Source organism: Petaurus breviceps, unplaced genomic scaffold (genome assembly GCF_028583685.1).
Source record: "Petaurus breviceps papuanus isolate PSGF00001 unplaced genomic scaffold, PetGlider_PUasm1.0 172, whole genome shotgun sequence".
Classification (NCBI taxonomy): domain Eukaryota; kingdom Metazoa; phylum Chordata; class Mammalia; order Diprotodontia; family Petauridae; genus Petaurus; species Petaurus breviceps.
This window is the reverse complement of record NW_027185755.1, coordinates 3,188,718-3,212,345: the sequence shown is the minus strand read 5'-3', so window position 1 is coordinate 3,212,345 and position 23,628 is coordinate 3,188,718. Positions and strand designations below refer to the sequence as shown.

Below are 23,628 nucleotides of genomic sequence, written 5' to 3'. Positions count from 1 at the left end.
CTGACTCCAGGGCTGGTGCTTTTACTCACTGCACCACCTAACTGCCCCGGAATGTAATCTTTTTGAGGCAAAAAAAGTCTCATTTTTGTAGTTCTACCATCAGTACCTAGCACAATGCCTTGTCCATAGAGATAGACGTTAGTTGAATTGATTTGACTTGAATCTATTCCTACTCTCTGATTTTACAGAAAAGAAAACTGAGGGCTTAGTGGGGTTGTCCCTTGCCCAAGGTCACACAAAGTTAATAAGTATCAGAGTCGGGAAACCAAACCTAGGCTCTCTGGCACCAATTCTAGCACTATTCATTATACCACTGAGCCTACAGAAATCCGAGTCTTATCTGAAGAAAGAGGCAAAGGAAATTGGATGGGTTCACACAAAGGTTAGTGCCCCCCAAACATGCCCTGTGCTTCCTTTTTTTTTCAGGCTATTCCCAAAGCCTAGAATGTCCTTCCACATCTCTGAAGGCCCTATTTAGATGCCACCTCTTCTGTGAAACCTTCCTTTATCTTCTCTTCCATGACTTCCCTTCTCTCAGTCCAACCACTCAACCAACATTTATTAAGTACTTACTACTGGGCTGAGTTCTAGGGATAGGAAGGAAAAGGAAAAACAATTTTTAACTCTTGCAGAGTTTACATTCTAACTGGGAAGATAACACATATAATTTGGTTTTTAAAATTCTCTTCCTTATATATCACAGAGCACATCATAACTTTAATTCTTTGATTAGGTAATAGTGTGTATTACACTTGTTCATTCATGTATCTCCCCTGCTAGACTGTAAGATCCATGAGATCAGGGACTCAGTCTTAGACACATTTTGTGTCTTCTTCAGAATCCAGCATAATGCTCTGTATACAGGTGATATTCAATAAACATTTGCTGAATGAATGATTAGGAGTTCTTGAGATTGTGGAAGTCTGAATTTCTTAGCACCTCCTGCTATTTTCATCCCAGTTACCACCCAAAGTCACTTAGATCAACAGAACAGTGTTTTCCTGTCTTTGTACTGTTTATGACATACACACTGGGGAGGTTAGCAGAATATTCCCTTTTAGCTCCCACCTCTGGCTAACCACAGGTACAGTCAACTGTTTATCTAGACCCATTTGTCTCTCCTGATAGATTATAAGCTCCTAGAAAGTAAGAATATTTGCAGTTTTTTGCATCCCTAGCACCTAGCATGGCATAGACTTTGTGCTTAATCAGTGATCATTGTTTGGCTACTCTCAACTACATTATGTATACCAGCATAGGATTCAAAGTATCCCAGACCCCCTAAAATGGAGACTCTCATATTAGAGGTGCCAGCCTAGACCATTTAAAATGGAGGCACCCATGCTCCATGTAGACTGCTACACATGTCTAAACACACACACAACACACACACACACACTTTTCCTTTGCTACCAAGGAGAGACCAATAGAGAACACCCTACTGGTCAAAATTCTGCAAAGTAGACAAAAGTCAGAAAATAGAGTCTTCAAGCTATACCAATAATATATTTGAAGTTTATTTTTGGAATTTATAGTTGTAATGGGGGCCTTCATCTACCTAGTCATCTATCAGAAGTCTCTGTTAAAAGGAGAACAATTGATATAATTTTACCTTGATGTTAATATCATATTTCAAAAGGTGGAAGAAGCAGTAAGAGGAATGACAATTTGGGGCCTGATTTTGATACTGGCTAGTAAAGTAGAAATAGTGGGTAAAGAGAGAAAGTGATCATGCCATCTTAGGATCCCTCATATATGAAGAAGATAATCATGGTTATATTCATGTAGAGTCAAGACTTTAGGGGGGAAGATTTTCAGGAGATCAGAGAAAAGACGGGTAGGTTTCATGACAAGAGGCTGACTATAAAGGGTAACTGGCTCAAGAGGACTGGGGAAATTTCAAGGATGTATTGTAATGATGAAGTTGGAAATAATTCCATTGAGGAAGAAAAGAAGGAACTGAGGTGAGAACATATAGGACAAGAAAAGCACATGTACTTATGATGGAATTTTCTTTTTTTTTTTTTGGAGGGCAGGACAATTGGGGTTAAAGAGACTTGCTCAAGGTCACACGGCTAGTGTTATGTTAAGTGTCTGAGGCTGGATTTGAACTCAGGTCCTCCTGATGGAATTTTCAAGGGTAGTTTGGCTCTGATATAAAAGAATGACACAGTTCTGTAAGGTTAATATCAGTAATGCTAAAGTTTGAGGGGTGTTTTTTGAGAAAAGAACAAAAAAAGGGTCTTTCAGCTACTTTATGGAGAAAAGGAAGAACAAAGAAGGCTGTTTAGGGCAATGAAGTCATGCTAACTGATTACAGGGGGAGGGGAGGTTAAGATAACTGATTACGGGGTGGTGACGGTACAATAATTGATGACAGGGTGATGGAAGTAACAATAACTGATGACAGAAGAGGTAGTGCCACTGAGCTCCTCTCTTGCTTTGTATTCCCAAGAGAGGATAATGATCTTCAGAAGAGAAAAGACAGAGCAAAAATGTTGAACAGAAACCAGACTCAAGAAAAGTGAGGAGATGGGAAAAGAGCATCATGTTATCCTCAATGAGTTCAACCAATCATGGATGAATTGCATCTCTTGGTGCTGAATGAACTTGCTGATGTGATTACTGAATTCCAATCAGAAGCTTTTGAAGAATCATAGAAAATAGGAAAAGTACCATGAGACTAAAGATGGATAAACACTGTGCCAATTTAAAAAAAAAAGGAAGAAGATGGATGCTTCAAAACTGATGAGCTTGACTTCAATTTCTGGCAAAATTCTAGAACTAGATTCTAGATAGAATTCTAGACAGAAGGGCTAACTCCTTTGAACTCCAGTCCCACTTTTCCAGATCCCTGCAAGACACTGCCACCGGAATGACTTCATCACTGGCACCTCAAATTCAATATGTTCAAAATGAATTTCATCATCTCCTTTTATAACACTGTCCTTTTAATTTTCTTTTTTGTTCGTTTGGGGTTTTTTGCTTTTTGGAGGGGGAGGGCAGAGCAACTGGTGTTAAGTGTCTTGCCCAAAGTCACACAGTTAGTAAGTGTTAAGTGTCTGAGGCTGGACTTGCATTCAGGTTCTCCTGACTCCAGGGCCAGTGCTCTATTCACTGCTCCACCTAGCTGCTCCTTAATTTTATTTTAAAAATATGTTATTTCCCCCCGGTTACACATAAAGACAATTTAAACATTCACCTTAAAAAATTTGAGTTCTAAATTTTTTCTCTCTCTCACTCATCCCCTCCCTGATACGGTAAGCAATATATAAGTTATACATGTTCAATCATGCAAAACATATTACCTTATTAGTCATTCCTTTTAACTTTCCTATCTTTGTTGAATGATCCTATTGACTGAGGTGCAAAACCTTGGAATTATCTTTTATTTTTTTCTCTCTTCCACCATCCTCCATACATCCATCCTTCTTCTTGTTGTTCATTCATTTCAGTCATTTCTGACTATTCTTTACCCCATTTGAGGTTTTCTTGACAAAGATGCTGGAGTGGTTTGCCATTTCCTTCTCCAGTTCATTTTACAGATGAGGAAACTGAAGCAAACAGGATTAAATGACTTTCCCAGGGTGACACAGCTAGTATCATATACATATATATGTATATGATATATATATACATACACACACATACATATATATACATACACGCACATATATAACCAATTATCACATTCTGTAGATTCTTCCTCAATAGCCTCTCTCATATCTATCTTCTCCACTTCAGGCTCTCCTCACCTTTTAACATAATTATAATTACTCCCTAACTGGTTCTTTGCTATTTCTCCCACAATAGCTGTAAGGATTCCTTTTTTGTTCTTTAAAAAAAAACTTTATTGTTACTGATATTATCCTTACAGAATGGTGTCTTTCTTTTATTTTAAAGCTGAGCTATCCTCGAAGATTCCATCTTAAATACATGTCCTTTTCTGCCTCTGATTCTCTCTTCTCTAACCTTTCATCACACACAAATGTCAATTTTTTTTCCCTGATGCACAATAAGCCTGACGAAATCACACCCCTACTTAAAATTCTTTGATGGCTCCCCTAATACCTTCCCACACTCACGTTGTCCTGTACTCTTCCTTCTCTGGGTATTAGTGCAGGCTATTCCCTCCCCATTGCTACCACTGAAATTCTTCTCTTCCTTTAAGGCTCATATTTTCTTTTCTTTTCTTTTTTTTGGGAGGGGGAAAACAGGGCAATTGGGGTTAAGTGACTTGCCCAAAGTCACATGACTAGTAAGTGTTAAGTGTCTGAGTCCACATTTGAACTCAAGTCCTCCTGACTCCAGGGCCAGTGCTCTATTCACTGTGCCACCTAGCCGCCCCAAGGCTCATATTTTCCATGATGTCTTCTCCAACCTTCTAGTTGGAAGTGATCTCTCCATCCTTGCATATCTGTATATCGCTTTCACTGTCCTTATGTTCTACTTTGCACCACACATATTTATGTTCACCTATTGTCTTTGTTAGATCATAGGCCACCTGAGGACAGGAACTGGTTCTTTTTCTTTCTTTGTACCTCCAGATCCTAGCACAGAATTTTTCATGTAGTAGATACTTAACAAATATATGAAGAATGAGAGAAGGAAGATTCACGACCTCTAAGAAAAGCAGCAATCACTACAAGCCTGCAAGGATTTCTCAATATCATCCTCTCGGACTAACCTCATTTTCTCTTGTAGATCAGAGAAATGCTAAACCCAGTATATTTGGATTTCAGCAAGGCATCTGACAAAGCCTCTAATAATATCTCTGCAGACTAGTCAATGGCAGAGTTAAGTGAATTCAGAACCAGTTGACAAGACTGGATGCAAAGAATGCCGTTTGATTGATCAAAAGTCAACTTGAGGGGTGGCCAGGTAGCACAGCGAGTAAGAGCACCGGTTCCAGTGTCAGGATGACCTGGAGATCGAATCCCGGGCTCAGACACTTAGCACCCACCCAGAAACACCTGGCCATGTAACCTTGAGCAAGTTACTTAACCCCAATTGCTTAGGGGTGGCCAGGTGGCTCAGCGAGTAAGAGCACCGGCTCCAGTGTTGTGATGACCTGGAGATTGAATCCCAGGCTCAGACACTCAGCACCACACCCAGAAATAACTGGCCGTGTAACCTTGAGCAAGCAAGTTACTTAACCCTGATTGCTAAAAAAAAAAAAGAAAAGAAAAAAAAAGTCAACTTGGAAGGAACACTCTAGTAGAGCCTATCCTTTATTCCTATTTTTCTCAAGAATTTTAATCAATTATTTGAATGAATACCTAGATAGCAATGCCTCTAAATTTCTGGATGCTATGAATCTGTGGTGCTCAGAACTAAACACAAATCCAAATATGTCATTATCAGAGCAGAATACAGTAGGGGTATCATCTCCCTGGGTTTTTATGTTACACTTTTATGTCAGAGGCTCCTTTATGACACAAAGGCCCCAGGTATACTTTAGGGGATCATTAGTTCTCTGGCTCATTGCCCATCTCACACGAAACCCAGGAATATCAGTCTCTGATACGTCTCCAAAGGTAGCCATTAGTTTCTTTTATAAGCATTCAGGGCTTACAAAGTTCAAAATACAAAAGTTTTATTTTTAAATTAATTGAAATAGGAAAAACTTTCATCTAAGCTGAGTCCTTCCCCTCCTGCAGGAAACCTTCACTACAGAAACTTGCACAGCATCCATGACTCACAGTAGTGTTCTGGATAACGCTCTAGCAAGAAGAAAAGCCAGGCTTTGTCCTTCCCCATTATTGTCCATACTCTGCCTCCTATACCTCCCCTTAGCCCCTAATAGGCTATAGTCATCTCTTATAGGCCTGGTTCACTCTCTTTCCCATCTCCACCTTCAATAGCTAAGCTCCCATGGATACAATCCATTGTAAGTCCACCTCAGATCATTTTGGGGGCTTCTGTAGTTCTGCCACTCTCCAGCTGATGGCGCTTGTTGCCTTTCACAGGGGACCTGCCCTATAGCAATTGACCCACCTGAAGAGATCACTCTGGAGAGTCTGGTTTTGCCCAAAATAGTAAATCTGTTCTTTTGAAATTCTCTTTTGTACACCTCGGTCCCATAGCTATGTCCTCATATACAAAGGTGGTTTCAGGTGGTTGTGAGAATACTTCCTTCTTCAACTTTCCAGGAAAGAAATAAGGACTAATAAGAAAGGCTGGGAGTTGTAGAGAAATCTTTATCCATTTCCCCACTCCCATACCATACACAACTGTTATAGTTTTCTTGTTCTCTCAAAATTGTGGCTTTAGTGCTTTTACCAATTAGTGATAGGAGCTTATTTTTCCTCCTTTCCAGCACTGAAGGGATAGGAGACAAGAGACATAACTTTTGTAGTTTGGTCAATGGATTATAAATAAGGTTTCTATTATCTCTTGAGGTTTATCAGTTTAAAAAATTACTAAGTTTGGGGTCAAAGGGCTTCAAGTCCCTGCTTTATGAAGATTGCTTGAAGAAAAGACTTAGGGGAAGACATGACAATTGTCTTCAATTACTTAAAAGATTTGTCACAGAGTCCGCTAGGTGGCAGGGTGGATAGAGGGCTGGATTTTGAATCAGGAAGACCAGAGTTCAAATTCTGCCTCATCAACTGTGTGGTCCCAGGGAAGTAAACCTCTCTCAGCCTCAGTTTCCTTATCTGTAAAATGGGGGCAATAATAGCGCCTCCCTCATCTGGTTATCATGTGGTTCAAAATGAGATAACATAGATAAGCTCTTTGGAACCTTGAAGTGCTATATAAATGACAGCTATTTATTATAGTGATCATTATGTGGCAGCAAGATCAGACATTGAGAGCGCGAGGCTAAGGGTGACGGGCAGAAGTTACAAAGAGTTAAATTTAGGTTTGATACATGAAAAAATTCCCAATAATTAGACTTATCCCCAAGTGAAATAAGCTACTTCAGGAAGCAGAGGGTCCTGCTTCTTGGAACTCTCAAAACCAAAGCCATCCGATGTGGGTATTTTTCTTTTTTTCAGAGATGAATTGAATTAAAAAAGATGCTGAGATCTTGAAATGATGTGATTCTGTGACTTCTTGAACTCTCCTGGTTGGCTCATGGAGAGTCTTTAACCCCCAGGAGCCTTTCATTATTGTATCATCACCACCCCCCCTCATTATCAGTCTTCATGGGTGACATTCACATAGTATTTTAAGGATGTAAAGTACTTTACATACCTATCTCGTTTGAGCTTTACAATGATGGTGTGAGATAGGCGCTATTATTATCCCCATTTTATAGAGGAAGAAACTGAGATTTTGAGAGATTAAGTGATGCCCCGTTGAGTTCTAGGTTTTAGTGGAGCACTCCTATTTTCTATTTGCCTATTTCCATTCCCTATCTTTCTCTGGGGGAGCTAGGTTGGGTATTTCAAATTCCATGAACTTACTCTGAGAAAGAGCTCCAAAAAGGGGGGTGGAGATGACAAATCCACTCCTGTGTGCTCCTGTCCTATGGGGGAAGAAGATTTGTGCTCCTGCTACACTTATATTAATTAGATTATAATTAAAGCTATGATCACATTGGATTTTTTTTTCTAGATGCTCTAAAATCTTGCTGACTCACGTTGAGCTTGCAGTCTAATAAAATTCTCAATTTTTTTTCCACATGAACTTTGGCTAGCCATGCCTTCCTACCCAGTATTTGTGAGATTGATATTTCAAACAGAATTTAACAACTATCACAATTAAGTTTCATTTTTTATCAGATTTTGCCCACAGTTCTCCCTAATTGTTGAGATTTAAAAATGAGGGGAATGGACTAGATGACCTCTAACATTTTATCCAGCTTTAAGTCTGATTTCAATCAACTTTTGGGGGATCAGATCTATTCCTTCTACCTGAGTCATCTAAAAATTTGAAAAGCATGCTATCAGCTAAAAAGAAACCTTTTTAACTAAATCATAATTTAAGATGTTAAATCAAAGGGGCAGCTAGGTGGTCCAGTGGACTGAACACCGGCCCTGGAATCAGGAAGACTTGAGTTCAAATCCAGTCTCAGACACCTGACTCTCACTAGCTGTATAACCCTGGGCAAGTCACTTAACCCCAATTGACTTGCAAAATGAAATAAAATGTTAAAAACAAACAGGACTAATAGCCTGGGACATTCCACCAGAGTTCCCCAAATGTTGAGATGAATCTATTAATTACTCAACTTTGGTTCCTAACTCCATTATCTTCCAAACCACATTTCTCCCATCTTTCCAATTTGGCAATAGGAAATTATAAGGGACTTTGTCAAATGCTGCCATGTATATTATATCTGCTTTATTCCTCCAATCTAGTTTAGTAACCCTGTCAACAAAGGAAAAGAGATTGATCTGACATGCTCTGTTCATGCTAATTCTTAGTTATCATTTGCCTTTCCTTTCTAGGCTTTATAAACTATCCCTTTAATGATGTTTTCTTGAACTTTTCCAGCAACAAAATTAACTTTTTAAAGTTAATTTTCTAAAAGATAATTTAAGGTTGGCAGAATCCACTCTTCCTTTTTTTCTTTTTGAAAATTTATACATTTGCCTTCTTCAATAGTGTGGCACTTCTCCTTTTCACCACAGGTTTTCAATGACAATCCACAGTAGCTCAGCAATAATAATATCTGATCCCTAGATAGTGTTTCTAAAGATATTATCTCATTTAATACTCAAAAACGTTGTAAGTACAACAATATCATCCCTATCTGACTGATAGAAAAAGGCTCAGAAAGAATAATTTGCCCACGATACCACAAATAAGTGTCAGAGGTAGGATCAACCAGATCTCTTTTGACTCCAAGTCTAACATTCTTTTTACTGTGCCACGTTGCCTTGAACAACAGAGGATCACCTTCTAGTTCTTGCAGTACCTGGAAATTAATCTCCTTCAGACCTGATAGCCTGAACTCATTGAAAGAAGCTAGGTATTTTCTTTTTTTTGCTTTTTGGAGGGCAATTGGGGTTAAGTAACATGCCCAAGGTTACACGGCTAGTTTTTTTGTGTGTGTGTGGGTGTTAAGTGTCTGAGGCCAGAACCAAACTCAGGTCCTCTTGACTCTGGGGCCAGCGCTTTTACTCACTGCACCACCTAGCCACCCTTAGGTATTTTCTTAACACATCATTCTTCCTAGGCTTAAATTCTCTGTTATCATTTTTTGTTCTATCCTCATTCCAAAGATAATTCTCTTTGGAAGAGAAAAAAGCAAAATAGAGTTAAATAGTAAAGCCTTCTCTACTGCTATTGTGATCATCCCATAGAACCACACAGGAGACTAGTTCCATCATGCAGATGGCAATGTCCTAATGCACCACAGATTTGGAGGCAGAATGGCATACTGAAAAGAATGCTAAATTAGAAGGTAGAAACGGTGAGAATCTTGGCTCTGCTATTTACTACTTATATGGTTTTCTATCAAGTCACTTAACCATTTGGGGGCACTTAACTCATCCATTAAATGAAAAGGTTGGACTAAGTGACTTCTAAGTTACCTTCAAACTCTTAATTTTGGTTCCTATCAATTTGATTCCTATGTTGTATCCAACATAGCCCCCCAAAAGTCCTTCTTGTCATTCCTAGAATTCATCACCAACATCAGATCATTTGGTTCATTAACATTCTCAAAACATTTTATTATTTTTATAAGACAGCAGTTATTAGAGCCCCCCTCTTTTTTTACTCATCAGAATTGTTTGTGCTTAGGCTCTTTTTTATTTTGTCTTTCAATCACAGTAGCTTGCACATGTTTGGCATTTAATAACTATTTCTTGGATTATTGTTGGAGTTTTGAGAGGATTCCATCCCTCTTAGGCGAAAACCCCTGAAAAATGTTATAGCTCTGATCTCCAGAATCCATTCTCCTCAAAATCAAAGATGCATATCAAATGATTCCCAGTTTCCTTTTTCTTATCTCTCACCAACTATACTATGGTCCAGTCACTTCCTGCCAAGTTTCTTATCATTTTTACTACAGCAACCAATCTTTCTGTTATTAGTCAAAATCATGTCCAGAAAAGAAGTTTCCTACATCTCTTCCTCTACTTTTTTTGATGAACATAATTATAACATTTGCTGAAATTTGTTATTAAGGTAAGTGAAGAATGTGTTAGTTCTTATCTTTTTAGTAGAGGACACTGGTCTACTTGCTGCTCCTCACCCAACACTCTCCATCTCCTGACTCCAGGTATTTTCACTGTCTGTTCCTCATGCCTGGAATTCTCTCACTCCTCATCTCTACATCCTGGATTCCTTCAACTGGAAGTTAAAATTCTACCTTTGATAGGACACATTTCCCAACTCCCCTTATACCTAGTGACTTCTCTTTGCTGAGTATTCCCAATTTATCTTGGATATAGTTTATCTGCATAGTTATTTGCATGTTGACTCCCCCATTAGACTGTGAGTTCCTTGAGAGTAAGGACTGTCTTTTGCCTTAAAAAAAAATCCTTAGTGCTTAGCATAGTACCTGGAACACAGGAGATGCTTAATAAATGTTTACTGGTTAACTAATTTTAGCAGAAAGAAAACTACAGCTTCTTCCCGGATGGTTGAAATCCACCTTCAATCCCTATTTTATTGTCTGTGCTAGATTTGTGAATGATTTCCTAAAGTCATCATCCATTTCTATTCACCATCCATTTCTTCTTCTTGGCTGAGTGGGCTATAGCACATTTTTACTGCAATATCTTTTTAACTTCCCATTAATCCTCACCAAAACATTTTACACCATGTTTTTCCTCCTCCAGTTGGTGTATTTCCTTTCAGCAATAATTTTTTTGGTGTGTGATGCTGCTTCATCATCCATTTTATCAAATATATTCCTTTTAAATAGGGTTGGAATTTTCATTTCAATCATTGGTCACATTACACAAAATCTCAGATATTTATGAAATAGTATTTATCTCCTTGGATTAATATTTATATTTTGTTTTGGTTATTACCCATGCATGTAACTGAATAGGTGGGTGATAAAAATTTGTTACAACAGCCATAGAGGTGGCTGAAGTGGGTACTGTGGAGTGCTTAGAGTTTGGTCAGACATCAAAGATGATAAGATCATTCACTGTATCTTGGACCATCAAGAGTCATGACTTTTGTTTTGCTAGTGACTTCAATGACTTCTAGAAGAGAGAGTGAGGCTGATGATTTTGTACAACTCTGCCTCACTTAAATCCAGTTCACAAGTAAGTCAAAACATCACTCTGTGATATCATTGGTTCTCTTCAAAAATGAAGGATGAACAACAATTTATATATAGATGCTGATGTTAATAGTATTCAATATTGTCTCTTTTGAATGACCAGTCTTGTCTAATTGATATTATTTCTACCTCTTATCATATCTGATATTATCTGTGGAAAATATCTTGCCAGATGAATTTGGGAAGTTTTCTTTTCCTTCTCCCTTTTCAATTTAAAGCCCTCTTAATCAGATTTGCAAGTCTCCAGACAAATTTATTTTTATCAGCCACCCTTAGATGTCCTCCATCCCTGGTCTATCATTTATATATCTTAAAGCACAGTCTAGAAATCCAAATTCCATTCTTTGGACAGCATCTTCCTGAATAAATATTTATTTCCCAAATTTGTTTTTCTCTTTTGAAATCCCTATTCTCTCTTAGCATTGACAGCAGTGATGAAAATATGACTTACACCTCAAAATCCTTACAAAGAACTTCATAGTCTCACGGATCTATGATCTCACTGACATAATTATTACTTCCAATGATGAAAATCATAACTCACTTCATGCCTGACCACATTTGGAAGGCTCTTGTCCAACTTCTTCCTTTCTTTCCCCACAAGGGGGTCCATGGTTTAAGCTTGGGGCTTTCCTTGTGTTCTCTGACATCATGAATATATGTGACTTAATAATCCCCCAGCAACATTTTCCAGGTGTTTTCTGGTAGTATCATTTGTCCCTAAATGACTCACTAGAAGTAGGTAGCAGTCATCAGGTTAGACAAATAATAATAGATAACATTTACATAGCACCTACTATGTGGCAGGCTGCGTGCTAAGCACTTTGCAAATATTATCTCACTTGAAATTCACAACAACCCTATTACTATTATGATGATGATTATTATTGCTATTATAATTTCCACTTTATAAATGAAGAAACTAAGGCAAACTGAAGTTAAGTGATTTGCCTAGGGTCATACAGCTAGGAAGTGTATAAACCTAGATTTGAACTCATAACTTCCTGACTCCAGACCCACCAATGCTCTCTAAACTATTCCACCTGTCTATTTTCTTCCTCGTTTTCAACTGTAATCTATCCAATCCTCTTCCTCCTATTCAATTCTGTGCCCATTTCATTTTTATCTTTGTCTCATCTCTCTGTATCCACATAGACATATCGATATTGATACAATAGCTTTATAGATATCAATATAGATATGCATATATCTATATATCTGTATATCCGTGTATTGGCTCAATAGGCTATTCATCCAACTGCATATCAAGATCTAGACAATAGTCATTATTCATCCACTTGTTTTTGTTTTTTTCTGTTTGGATTGTTGGGCCAAAAACTCTTTAATGATTACAGATTTCATTTAAGAGTCTTTACAATTTAATGTGAATCTGGGGAAGTTTGTCATCTATGAGAAAGAGTGTCCAGAAGACTTCCCCGTAGATTCTATACGGGACATCCTCCATTATGGTGGTGGCAAACACATATTTCCTTTGCTTGATAACATTGGTATCATAAAATCAAAGGATCATAGTTCTAGAGCTGAAAGGGGCCCTCAGATGCTATCTAGTCCAATCTCTTCATTTTGCACATTAGAAAACCTTGGGGAAGTCAAGTGACTTGCCCAAGGTTACACAAGCAGTAAGCCTTGAAGGTGGGATTTGAATTCAGATCCTCTGACTTCAGTTAGTGCTCTTCCCATTGTATCTTACTGCCTCTTAATTGAACAAAAGTTATTTCTGTTGTTGCTTCTTTCAAGAAATCTTGTGTGATTTTAACATATTCATGGGAGTAGCCTTACTGGAGGAAAGACTTTAATGTGACATTCTGCTCTGCAAATTAAATGCTGCTTTTGATAATCAATACAAAATAAGCACAGTGAGATCTTTAATTATCTATACCTTTCTGTCAATTGTATAACTATAAAGACGAGGTCTGTGGTAGCATAATGTTTGCAATAGTTTCTCTGTTCCCTTCTCATATTTTCAGGAAGAATGCCCTGAATTATGCTGTGTAGGTTACTTTCATATTTTGTAGAAATGAGAAAGTAGGCATATGGTTTGGTAGATATTGATGTCCTTTCAATTGAATTGTTTTTTTCAGCAATAATAACATCTGTGATTTTTCCCAATTATTTTGTTTTTTTTTCCTTTTCTTTCATATATCTTGAAAAATCAGTCACTTAAGGCCTTCAAAATTGAGTCACCTCCTATAAAGATCTTTACTGTGTATACTTGGTCTGGTCTGCCATTTCTTCCATCCTTATTTTCTCTAATCACTTTTAGTTAGATTCTAAATATAGTGGCTTTACTGCTATTGATAAAATGATTTGCTATAGAAATGTTTACAGATTTTTTTTTTACTGTTGTTGTTAGGCCTTTTGGTTTCATCTTTAAGGGTTCTTGGGATGACCTGGCTTAAATAGATCTCATACTGAGCTTTCTGCAAATTAGCTTTTCTCTCTGCTACTCTGTGGTTTATGAGATGGTACTACTCATAATCTTCCAGGATCCTCCTCTGCAAGATTTTGCAAATGAGTTTGTATGCTAAGAGTGTTGCCCTGAGGTGACATATCTTTCCAGCAAAGAGATCAAGCAAGCATTTACTGTCTGAGAAGGTTGTTTGGAGACTCCTTTGGCCTCCTTATTGTAGCGATTATTCTGTGTTGGTTAAACTTCTATAGAAAATGGTAATTGTCTGTGTCTGTCTGTTCTGAAATTCGTTTCCCATGTTTTTTGGCATCAATAGCTTGTTTAAATAGATCATATTGGAGCTGTTTTCATTGCACATTATCATTTTCATTCTTCTGATCTGGTGTTAATTTTTATCTTTGCTCTAACAAATCAATGATTTGTCTGTAAACAGACACCTGATTTAGAAATGACTCCCACACCAGTCACCAACCATTTCCTGTCTGTTAAAGTACAATTTTATTTTTGTAATGTTATTTGTCACCCTTTCCAATGCTTCCTAGCTTGATTCTTGGAAGGTAAATATGTTTCAGGGGAGGGAATGGACCTGCAATCCCTCTCCCATTGGATCTGCACTTTCTGAGTAACTCACTGGCTTTGTTCTTCAAGTAGGACACTGCGCAGAAACTATGCAGTCTTCTTCTTTCTCCAAGAAGCATGACACATCAGGATATTCCCTTTTCTTTTTCAGAAGGTCTAATCCCTGAACTCTAAATTTTTGGATTATCCAAATAGAACTACCCAGGAAATCACCCTTCTCTGGCTAAAAATCTAGATTCCGGGACTATGCTATTTAGGGAATTCACAATCCTCATTCTGCCATGCAAAAGTTTGTGATTCGTGAGAATTATCTATAAACTACCTTCTTAGGCTGAATGGGCACAGATATATCTATCTCTGCCATGTGCTTCTGCAGGAATCAGTATCCCAGTTGCTACCATCTGTTAAGCTAAGAAAGTCTACTCTCAGGATCTCTCCTCTTAGGCTGTATGTAAAGACATGTCTACTTCTGCCTCATTTCACCATCAACTAACTGCTCCTGGGAGATGGAAACTGTCCATGAGCACAGGCTCCTTCTCCCAACCCTATTCCCCAAATACAGTAGGTCTACCCTGCCATATTTTGGTGACAGAAGACAGTGGGGGAGAGAGACAGAGACAGAAAAAAGAGAGGAAAATAGGATAAGAGATGAGAGAGGGAGGAGAGGAGAGAAGAACAGATAGAAGTAAAAAGAAAGTTGGACTTGGAACTCCATTTTATAGATCACAGAGTAGGGTATTTCCTTCAAGAGTGTCTCCCTGGATCCCAATAAGCTAATAATTTTTTTAAGTACTCAGGCTTTGGAATGTCTTCTAAGTTAATGGACATGCCTACCTCCATGAAGTGGTGCCTCATGGATGTTTCTGCACAAAGCTCCTACCCAATTACCTTATCAAGTTGATTGGTAGACATTATCAGATTGATCAGGGGCTCACCTGATTAATTCCTCTATGTTATCAATAGTTGAGTTAATACTTAAAGATTATTCAAAATTGGATACTTAGTGCCCATTGCCCCCCTCCCTGAAGAAGTGGAAGGGAACTTCAAAGACCTGGAGACCACTTTTTATTTTTTGTTTCTGGGATTACCATGGCTAATGGGCTCATCACTTAGAGGTGATGAGGTAGCATGTTGCTGCTGAGGCTTTCTGTCCTTATCTAAAGGGTCCTTGGACAGAAATCATAGTATATCAAAGTTTTTCAACATGATTAAACATGGCATATCTTGTAAGAACCCAGGAACACCACTATACCACCAGGAGGCATTAGAGAAGGACTTTTTGTGGAGTTTGAAGTTAATCTTCCTTAAAAACCATTTTAATCATATTACACCCTTACTCTTTTTCTTTTTCTAAGTTCACTGGCTAAAATTCACTGTTTGGCATTCAAGGCTATTAATAATCCAATCCCACTCTATCTATCTAACCTTGTTCCTTACTGTTTCCCAAACGATCTAGGCACAATGGTCTCCTCATTGTCCCACGACCATGTGATTTATTTATGTTGGGTTTTTTGCCTATCCACATTTTATTTATTTATCCACTCTTTCATGTAACCTTCCCTGACTCTTTAGCCCTTTTCTTCACTGGGATATTCTACTATTTGTTGTTGACCATAAAAACCTAGAACTTATGATATAGGGTCTGTTCTTGTTTCATCATGCCTTGACCCAACAGGACTTTGTTGAGGACAAGTACCTGTCTTACAACTTGTTTTATTGGGGCAGCTAGGTGGTACAGTGAATAGAGCCCTAGAGTCAGGAGGACTTGAGTTCAAATCTGACCTCAGACACAACGCAAAAACTAGCCGTGTGACCTTGGGCAAGTCACTTAATCCCAATTGCCCTACCTTCCCCCCTCCAAAAAAAAACAAAACAAAACAACAATTTGTTTTATCTCCCCTGAAAGTCTAGCAAAATAAGTAGAAGACCAATGAATATTCATTAAATGATTTAACATTTAGTAAGGAGGAATGTACTCCTTTCATGCAGATACATCGGTGAGCAGAGGTTTTAGCTTAGAAGGTTAACATGGACTAAAGTAAACAGTGTAAGTAAACTGTAAAAGTCCTTTCCCTGGCTCCATCACTTACTTGCTCTGTGACTGGCTTTGTGGCCATAGTTGACTGCCTTTGTATAATGAAGATAACAGTCTTTGCCCCTTCCTGACCTTCAAAAAATCAGTGAATCATAAAAGTATAGCTAGAATCATAGAGCTGAAATGGACCAGGAGGTGTAAAACATTTGGCAGTCCTTATCACAAGACACTCAATAAATAGAATTTTATGCATAGAGATAGCTATATTATACACACACACGGGAAAAAGATATATCTGCACTCAGGTCTCCTCTACAGCACAAATCCTTTCATACATGTACCCATACACATTTACAATAAATCAAACAATATGCACACAAGCAAGTTCATGAGTACAAAGGCAGGTGGTGAAGCCGTTTCTAAAATACTCCCATTTCATATGGAACCATGGTGTACAAATACAGAATGTTCTTTTTGACATTCGAAGCCCTTTATAACCTAGCCCTCCCCCAACTTTCCTGTCTTCTTACACTTAACCCTCCCCCCACCAACATGTACTCTTCCATTGGATGACACCAGCCTCTTGGCTGTTCCATGAACAAGACACCCCATCTCTTGGCTCTGGGCATTTTCTCTGGTTGTCCCCCATGCCTGGACCACTCTCCTTCCTCTGTTCTGCTTACTTCCTTCCCTGGCTCCCTTTAAGTCCCAACTAAAATTCCATCTTTTTTTTTTTTGCCTTTTTTTCAGGGCAATTAGGGTTGAGTGACTTGCCCAAGGTCACATGGCTAGTAAGTGTTTAGTGTCTGAGGTCAGATTTGAACTCAGGTCCCCCTGACTGGTGTGGCTGGTACTAGCCACACTAAAATTCCATCTTTGACTAGAAACCTTTCCCAACCCTTAATTCCAATGCCTTCCCTCTTTTAGTTATTTCCCATTTAATGCTGCACATAGCTTGCTTTGTATAGCCTTGTTTGCATACTGTCTCCTCCACTAGATTGTAAGCTCTTTGACAGCAGCAACTGTCGTTTGCCTTTTTTTGTATCCCCAGCACCTAGCACAGTGCCTGGCACATAGTGGGTGCTTAATAAATGTTTGTTGATTGATTGATTCATGTGCTAGAGGCACAGCAATTTGCTTCTAGGCAGAATCATCTCATTGAGTAAAATGGTACAATGGAGGGAGAGCACCTGACTCAGGTCAGAATCAAGAGAGATCAAAGCTGGAATCCTGGCTATAACTGACTTGATATTTGGCCACAGACAAAGAACTTTATCTCTTTGAAACTCAGTTTCTTCATCTGTAAAATGGCAAGATAATACCTATAACCACCTACTTCATAGGGTTATTTGTTGTAAGAGAAATACTTTGCTCTACACATGGGAATTATTCTTCTCTATACACAGGTTCATCTCAGCTTCCTCCTATCTTATCACACTGAACAAGTGTATAACAATAACAATTATTTATTCTTGCCAGGTGAGTCTGTCCTTTGCCCTTCTGTTCTCTGCCCCCAAAATGCATACATCATAATTGACAATGATGGTAGGGATACACTCCTAACACCTCAGGCTCCAGGATTTTGTGGCTGAATCTTCCTCAAACCCAGGCCTCACTCATCTCTTTTCTGTTTAGCACAATTCCTGCAGACTGACAAATGAGTTGGAAAAAAAAATCCAGATCCAAAGATGGCAGGATTAAAAGAAGTCCTTAAATTGCTCCCCAAATCCTCCTGGTTAGGATCTAAAGGCTAGCTAGGCCCTAGTGAGGCCTAAGACCTCCCCTGCCCAGCTTGCACAGCCCTCTGTTCTGGAAGCCCCTCCTCACTGTGCCCTTATAATGGGGAGGGAGAGTGTGATTGGTAAACTATGTCAGTGCCTCCCTATTGTGGAGTAAAACTTCATCTACCTGTCAGACCTTCTACTGCCTCAGCCTTAGGCAGTTACTGGTTTACCTGCTTACATGTCAGAGACTCAGCACCTCACCTCCTCCCCAAAGCTTGCTCCCTTCTCCCTCCCCATCTCTGGTAGAGGACAGAGGAGCTACTAGCTTTGCATTCACCAGAGGCAAGCCAGCATTTGTGACTACAGTGTAAAGATTCTGGTGTCATCCTTTGTATTTGAAGAGGACCAGTGAAATCACAGGGTAAATGAGAAATGCGTGAATAAGATTTAAGTCAGGCACACCTGCACAAAGTTGTCAGGTTAACTCTCTCTTTCAGAGTCATCAAGTCACATGGCAAGACAAAAGTCAAGATGCATGGTAATGGCCCAGGATGCAGTGGATGACCCTGGCACCTTTGATGTCTGACCAAGGTCCAAGCATTCCACAGCACCTGCTTCAGCTGCCTTCAAGGCCATTAGGACAGATGTCTTCTGTCTGTTCCATCAGGGGAAGTCTTCATATCCCCTTAACTCACTGATGGGTTTGAGACCTATCAGTTACTCTCAGCCTGTTTTAGCCTGTCTGCCAAAATGGTTTTACCAGGTTGTGGTCATTGGGCATACTACAGTTGCTTGAAGCCATAGCTGAAAGTTCAGTGTTCAAAGATTCCATCCACACAAACTGATTCTTTGTAAATGGAATAGAGGGATGGCCTGACCTTCCCCATGCCCACAGAGTCAAGAGGGATCTGGAAAGGAAGACAGACACAATACAAGCCCTCCGTGGGTCACTCAATCCTTCCTAAATCTCAGGAGATTGTTTGATGCAGCTTGGGAAGCAATCTAATCATCACTTCCCAAAGAAATTCGTTCCTTCGGTTTGGGTTCTTATGGCTGACTGCCAACATGGCCCATTCTTTCCCATCATCTATTGAAAGCCTCTTCTTTCAAGGTTTCCTCCTTGAAGCCTTCTGAGATTTCTCCTCCTGTCTCTCACTTAGTTGAATGTGACCTCTTACTCCTGAGTATTGTAGGATACTCTCTCCTTGGCCCTTCTTATAGCCTACCTTCCAGTATACTTGTTTGTGCATATGTCTGACTTCCTCCTCCCCCATCCCCCACTCCCAGTGATTTCCATTTTATCGAGGACAGGAATGTGCTGATTTTCATATTTGTACCCTCAGACCTAGTGCAGTACCTTACAAAAGGGAAGTGTTCAGCAAACCTGTAGGATTAAAACAATGTGCCCAAGGACAGGGATTAGGAAGGAGACTTAGAACCCTTCCCCACTGCCCATCTGGGTGGTCTCATATACTCCATATTTCACATCTAGGGCTCAACTCCAGGGAAAGGGAAGTAGAAGCAAAAAAATGGAATGGCACCTTCAATTAATAACTAACACTTCATTAACAAGAGCTCTGCTGTGGAGATACCAAGTTGGACAAACTCTCTCTGCCTCTAGTCCTGAGCTCTGGCTTTAGAGCTGACTGCAGAGAAAAAGGAAAAGGCAGAATTCTCAATTTCCTGTCCCTGGGTTCAGCACAGTGGTCTGGTACCTAATTCTCTTGTCCATTGGCTTTAATCCCAAGACACTAATATTTTCATCAGCCAAGAGAGCTGCAAGGAATCTTAAAGATCCCTGAGTCAATGACCCCCTTATATTTCAGACGAGAAAGCTGAGGATGATACAGGGAAAGTAAGAAAAGAAAGCAAGAAGGTGGCCGGGCTAGGTCTCAGACCTGGGCTCTCCTGACTACAGGGCCATAACATTTTTCCAGTGCCTTCTTTGCTAGTCTCTTTGTGGAATTTTCCCCACGGAAGGCTATCCTTTCAGAAGCACTTATTACAGAAAGGATCAACATCTTTCAGTTACATACAACTGTCTAGTTTTATTTCTATCATGTATTTTAGAAACATAGCAAATGCTATTAATAGTAAGAGAATCAAAGTTTCTGATGCTTCCCTCATGTACATTTTTGATACACTAACTAACCAGGTCATCAACCACAAGGTAAGAAATGTCATTAAAAAAACCAAGTAGTTGTTTACTCTAAACTGTATAGAGTTAAAAGATAGAAAATTTCCAGTCCATGAAAAATGATAGGGGTTTTGAAACTCATGTAATTACAAATATAAAAGTATTTTTTGTGGTGGTAAACAATTGAAAATTGAAGGGATGCCCATCAACTGGGGAATGGCTGAACAAGTTGTGGTATATGATTATGATGGAATACCATTGTGCTATAAGAAATGATGAGCAGAATGCTTTCAGAAAAACCTGGGAAGACATATATTAATTGATACAAAGTGAAGTGAACAGAACCAGGAGAACATAGTGACGGTAACATTGTACAATAATCAATTGTGAATAACTTAGCTGTTCTCAGCAATACAAAGATCCAAGACAATTCTGAAAGACTTAAGATGAAAAATGCTATCCACTTCCAGAGAAAGAACTGATGAAATCTGAATGCAGATCAAAGCATACTTAAAAAAAACATTCTTTCTCTTTTTTTCTTTCCTTCCTTCCATCCTTTCTTCTCCTCCTCCTTCTCCCTCTTCTCTCTCTCTCTCTCTCTCTCTCTCTCTCTCTCTCTCTCTCTCTCTCTCTCTCTCTCTCTCTCTCTTTCTCTCCTTTCACAGCATGACTAATATGGAAAAATGTTTTGTTTTACTGCATATATATAGCCTATATAAAATTGCTTGCCCTCTCAAAGAGGGGGGAGAAGAGGCAAGAAGGGAGAAAATTGAGAACTCAGAATCTTAAAAAATGAAAGTTAAACATGATTTTTACGTGTAATTGGGGAAACATAAAATATTAAATTAAAAAAAACAAATATAAAAGACTAGAGATAGTTCTGAGAAATAATATGGCCATTCAAAAACATCACTGTTTCAAAGCAAACCTGACCTGTTGTTAGGTAGTTAAGGTTTTTTTCCTCTTGTGTATTTTCCAGGGCAATGGAATTGAACCAATACTGAAATCTGGAGCAAAGGTGTGGAAGGTTCCCCATCCAAGCCCTAGCCTGACACAGCCAAAAGAATTTGGACAGCAGCTAGGAATGTGTGACAAAAGGCTTTAAGCTAAATAAATGGCCCAAAGGAATCAGTAGCCAGACAATGAGGAATAGCTGATTGGGGACAATGCAGAAAAAGAAGCAAAGAAGAAGGCTTCTGACTAGGAGGGAGAGAAGCAGATGATGATAAACTGGAGTCTAGAAAGACATCTAAGGAAAAGAAGCAAAAGAAGTATGGTATGGTCAAACTGAAGGGGACAAATGACAAATTAGCTTGATCAGTCACAGGGGAGCAACACAAACAGCTGAAATTTAATTCAACAAGTATCTATTGACACCTACTGTATACTCATCAAGGGCTGTACGATCACTTTTTACTATGTCAATTATGTTTTTTTTTTAAATCAGAGATTTTCAAGAGGTTAACCCTGCAACTTCAACAAAGTCAATGATTCCCAGACCAAATCAATGACCAGTCCAAAACCAATAGGTTACGAAGTTCTAGCAACTAGATGGCACAGTGAATAGGGCACTGAACCCAGAGTCAAGAAAACCTGAGTTCAAATTCAGTCTTAAATGTTTACTTGCTGTGTGACCCTCAATCTCAAATATGCCTCAGTTTCCTCATCTGTAAAACAAGGATAAAAATGGCACCTCCCAGGATTGTTATGAGGATCAAATGGAATTTTTGTAACCTTAAAACACCATATAAATTCTGTTGTCATTATCATCATCATCATCATCGTCATCGAGCCTCCTTCTCTATTTCCCTAGTCCTGGCCCACATCACCATCAGTTTTGCTATTATAACCTCTTAAGAGGTCTCTCTCCTTTCATTCTCACCCTCTCTCCAATATACTGACATAATAATCTTCCTGATGAGAATATCATGTCACTCCTGCTCAGAAACCTTTTGTGGCTCCTCATTGCTTATCAGGTAAAGTTCAGACTCCTTTGCCTTACATTCACGACCCTCTACAATATGGCCATCACCCTCTAATGCCCTGCTCCCTTCTATTCTCTATTCAAAGCAAGACTGGAATATTTTCTGTCCTCTAAATGCACTCTATGCTTTTTTTTCATGCTTTTAATCAGGGGGTGCCCTCTTGTCTGCACTGTCTTCCCTTTATCTAATGTATTCCCACCAATTCTAAATTTAAAGCCCAAATCAAATTCACCTTCTTAATTCACTCAGAAGGTATTGTTTTGCTGGCATTCTATCCCCAACTAGCCATAATAATAATAAGCTCCATGAGGGCAGGGATCATGTCCGATATGAATCTCCCAAGAAATGAAAACAACCTTTTGGGCAGTTTGCCAAGTATGATGTGCAATGCCTTACATTTTCTCTAAAACAAACACACAAATAAACAAACTGAACAGCAGGAAGAAGAAATATAAATAGAGTGATAGACATTGCTCCTCAATTCTTCATATTTATTTCTCCTACTTTCCATTCTCCTGAATTTAGAGGAACTCCAGGGACTGTCTACAGCAAGAATATTTAGAATTCCACACTTAAGCATGTGGCTCTGTATACATCAGTCGTTTAATAAATGTTTGCTGCGATGTTATAGAGAAGCATGTCATGGTATACTGTCAGAACAAAGCCCTGCCAGTAATCCTCCCTCGCATGTCCCTAAATGAGCACAGAAAACCGAAACGGTGAATGTGGCTATCATTGTAACACCCCACACAAACCGCACAAGTCCAGCAGGAATAATGAATGGACACATCCAACAAAACCAGGGAACGGGATTCATCACTATTCACCACGGTGATGGCACAATCACCATTCAGTTCTCCTCGACGGATTAGAAACCAATACCCCCCATTATCATGAACCGAAAGAACCCAGCCACCCCCTACAGTGACTCCTCCAGGAACAACCCAGCAGCACTGTGACATTCACACAACAGAATACGTCACGTGATCAAGGCAACCAAACCGGGGGGGAAAAGCACTTTTGGTTACAACAGAACAAAAACTGAGTTCCCAAGTCAAGGAAACCCTAAGCGCAGAGGGAGATCAAAGTCAAAGGTCCTTCACAAACCGTTCCCTGGAACATCCTGAAGGACTACACATAAGGGATCATATCAGATGGAAACCTCCCATGCTGCCAAAGGCAACCAAGTCACCAGCACATTGCACCAAGAGTCAAGTGGCCAAAAATGCTCTAATATCCAGAAAACTAGGTGGAGAAGCTCCTGGACTTGCTGATTCAGCTCTATCCTCAGGTAAGCATTCAAGACCAGAAGCTCCCTCCTCTTCTTCCCCTCCCCCACCCAACTTTCTCCCCTAAAGAAACAATGTAAGCAACTTACCCCGTTAGCACCACCACAAAATCCATTACGTTCCAGCCATTCCTTAGGTAAGAGCCTTTGTGGAAAGCAAACCCTAAGGCGATGATTTTAATTCCAGCCTCAAAACAAAAAATTCCAATGAAATATGGTTCTGTGTCATCCTGGGGTGGGGAGGAGAAAAGT

General features: G+C 39.3%; 1 protein-coding gene across 1 annotated transcript in view; it reads right to left on the bottom strand.

Annotated features, from left to right (window-relative positions):
- CACNA1A (calcium voltage-gated channel subunit alpha1 A) overlaps positions 1-23,628 on the bottom strand; it is a 255,077-nt gene that overhangs the window by 180,329 nt on the left and 51,120 nt on the right. The window contains exon 3 of the mRNA XM_069082950.1: positions 23,467-23,606. Within this exon, the coding sequence (XP_068939051.1) occupies positions 23,467-23,606 (140 nt within the window). The remainder of the gene's footprint in view (positions 1-23,466; positions 23,607-23,628) is intronic.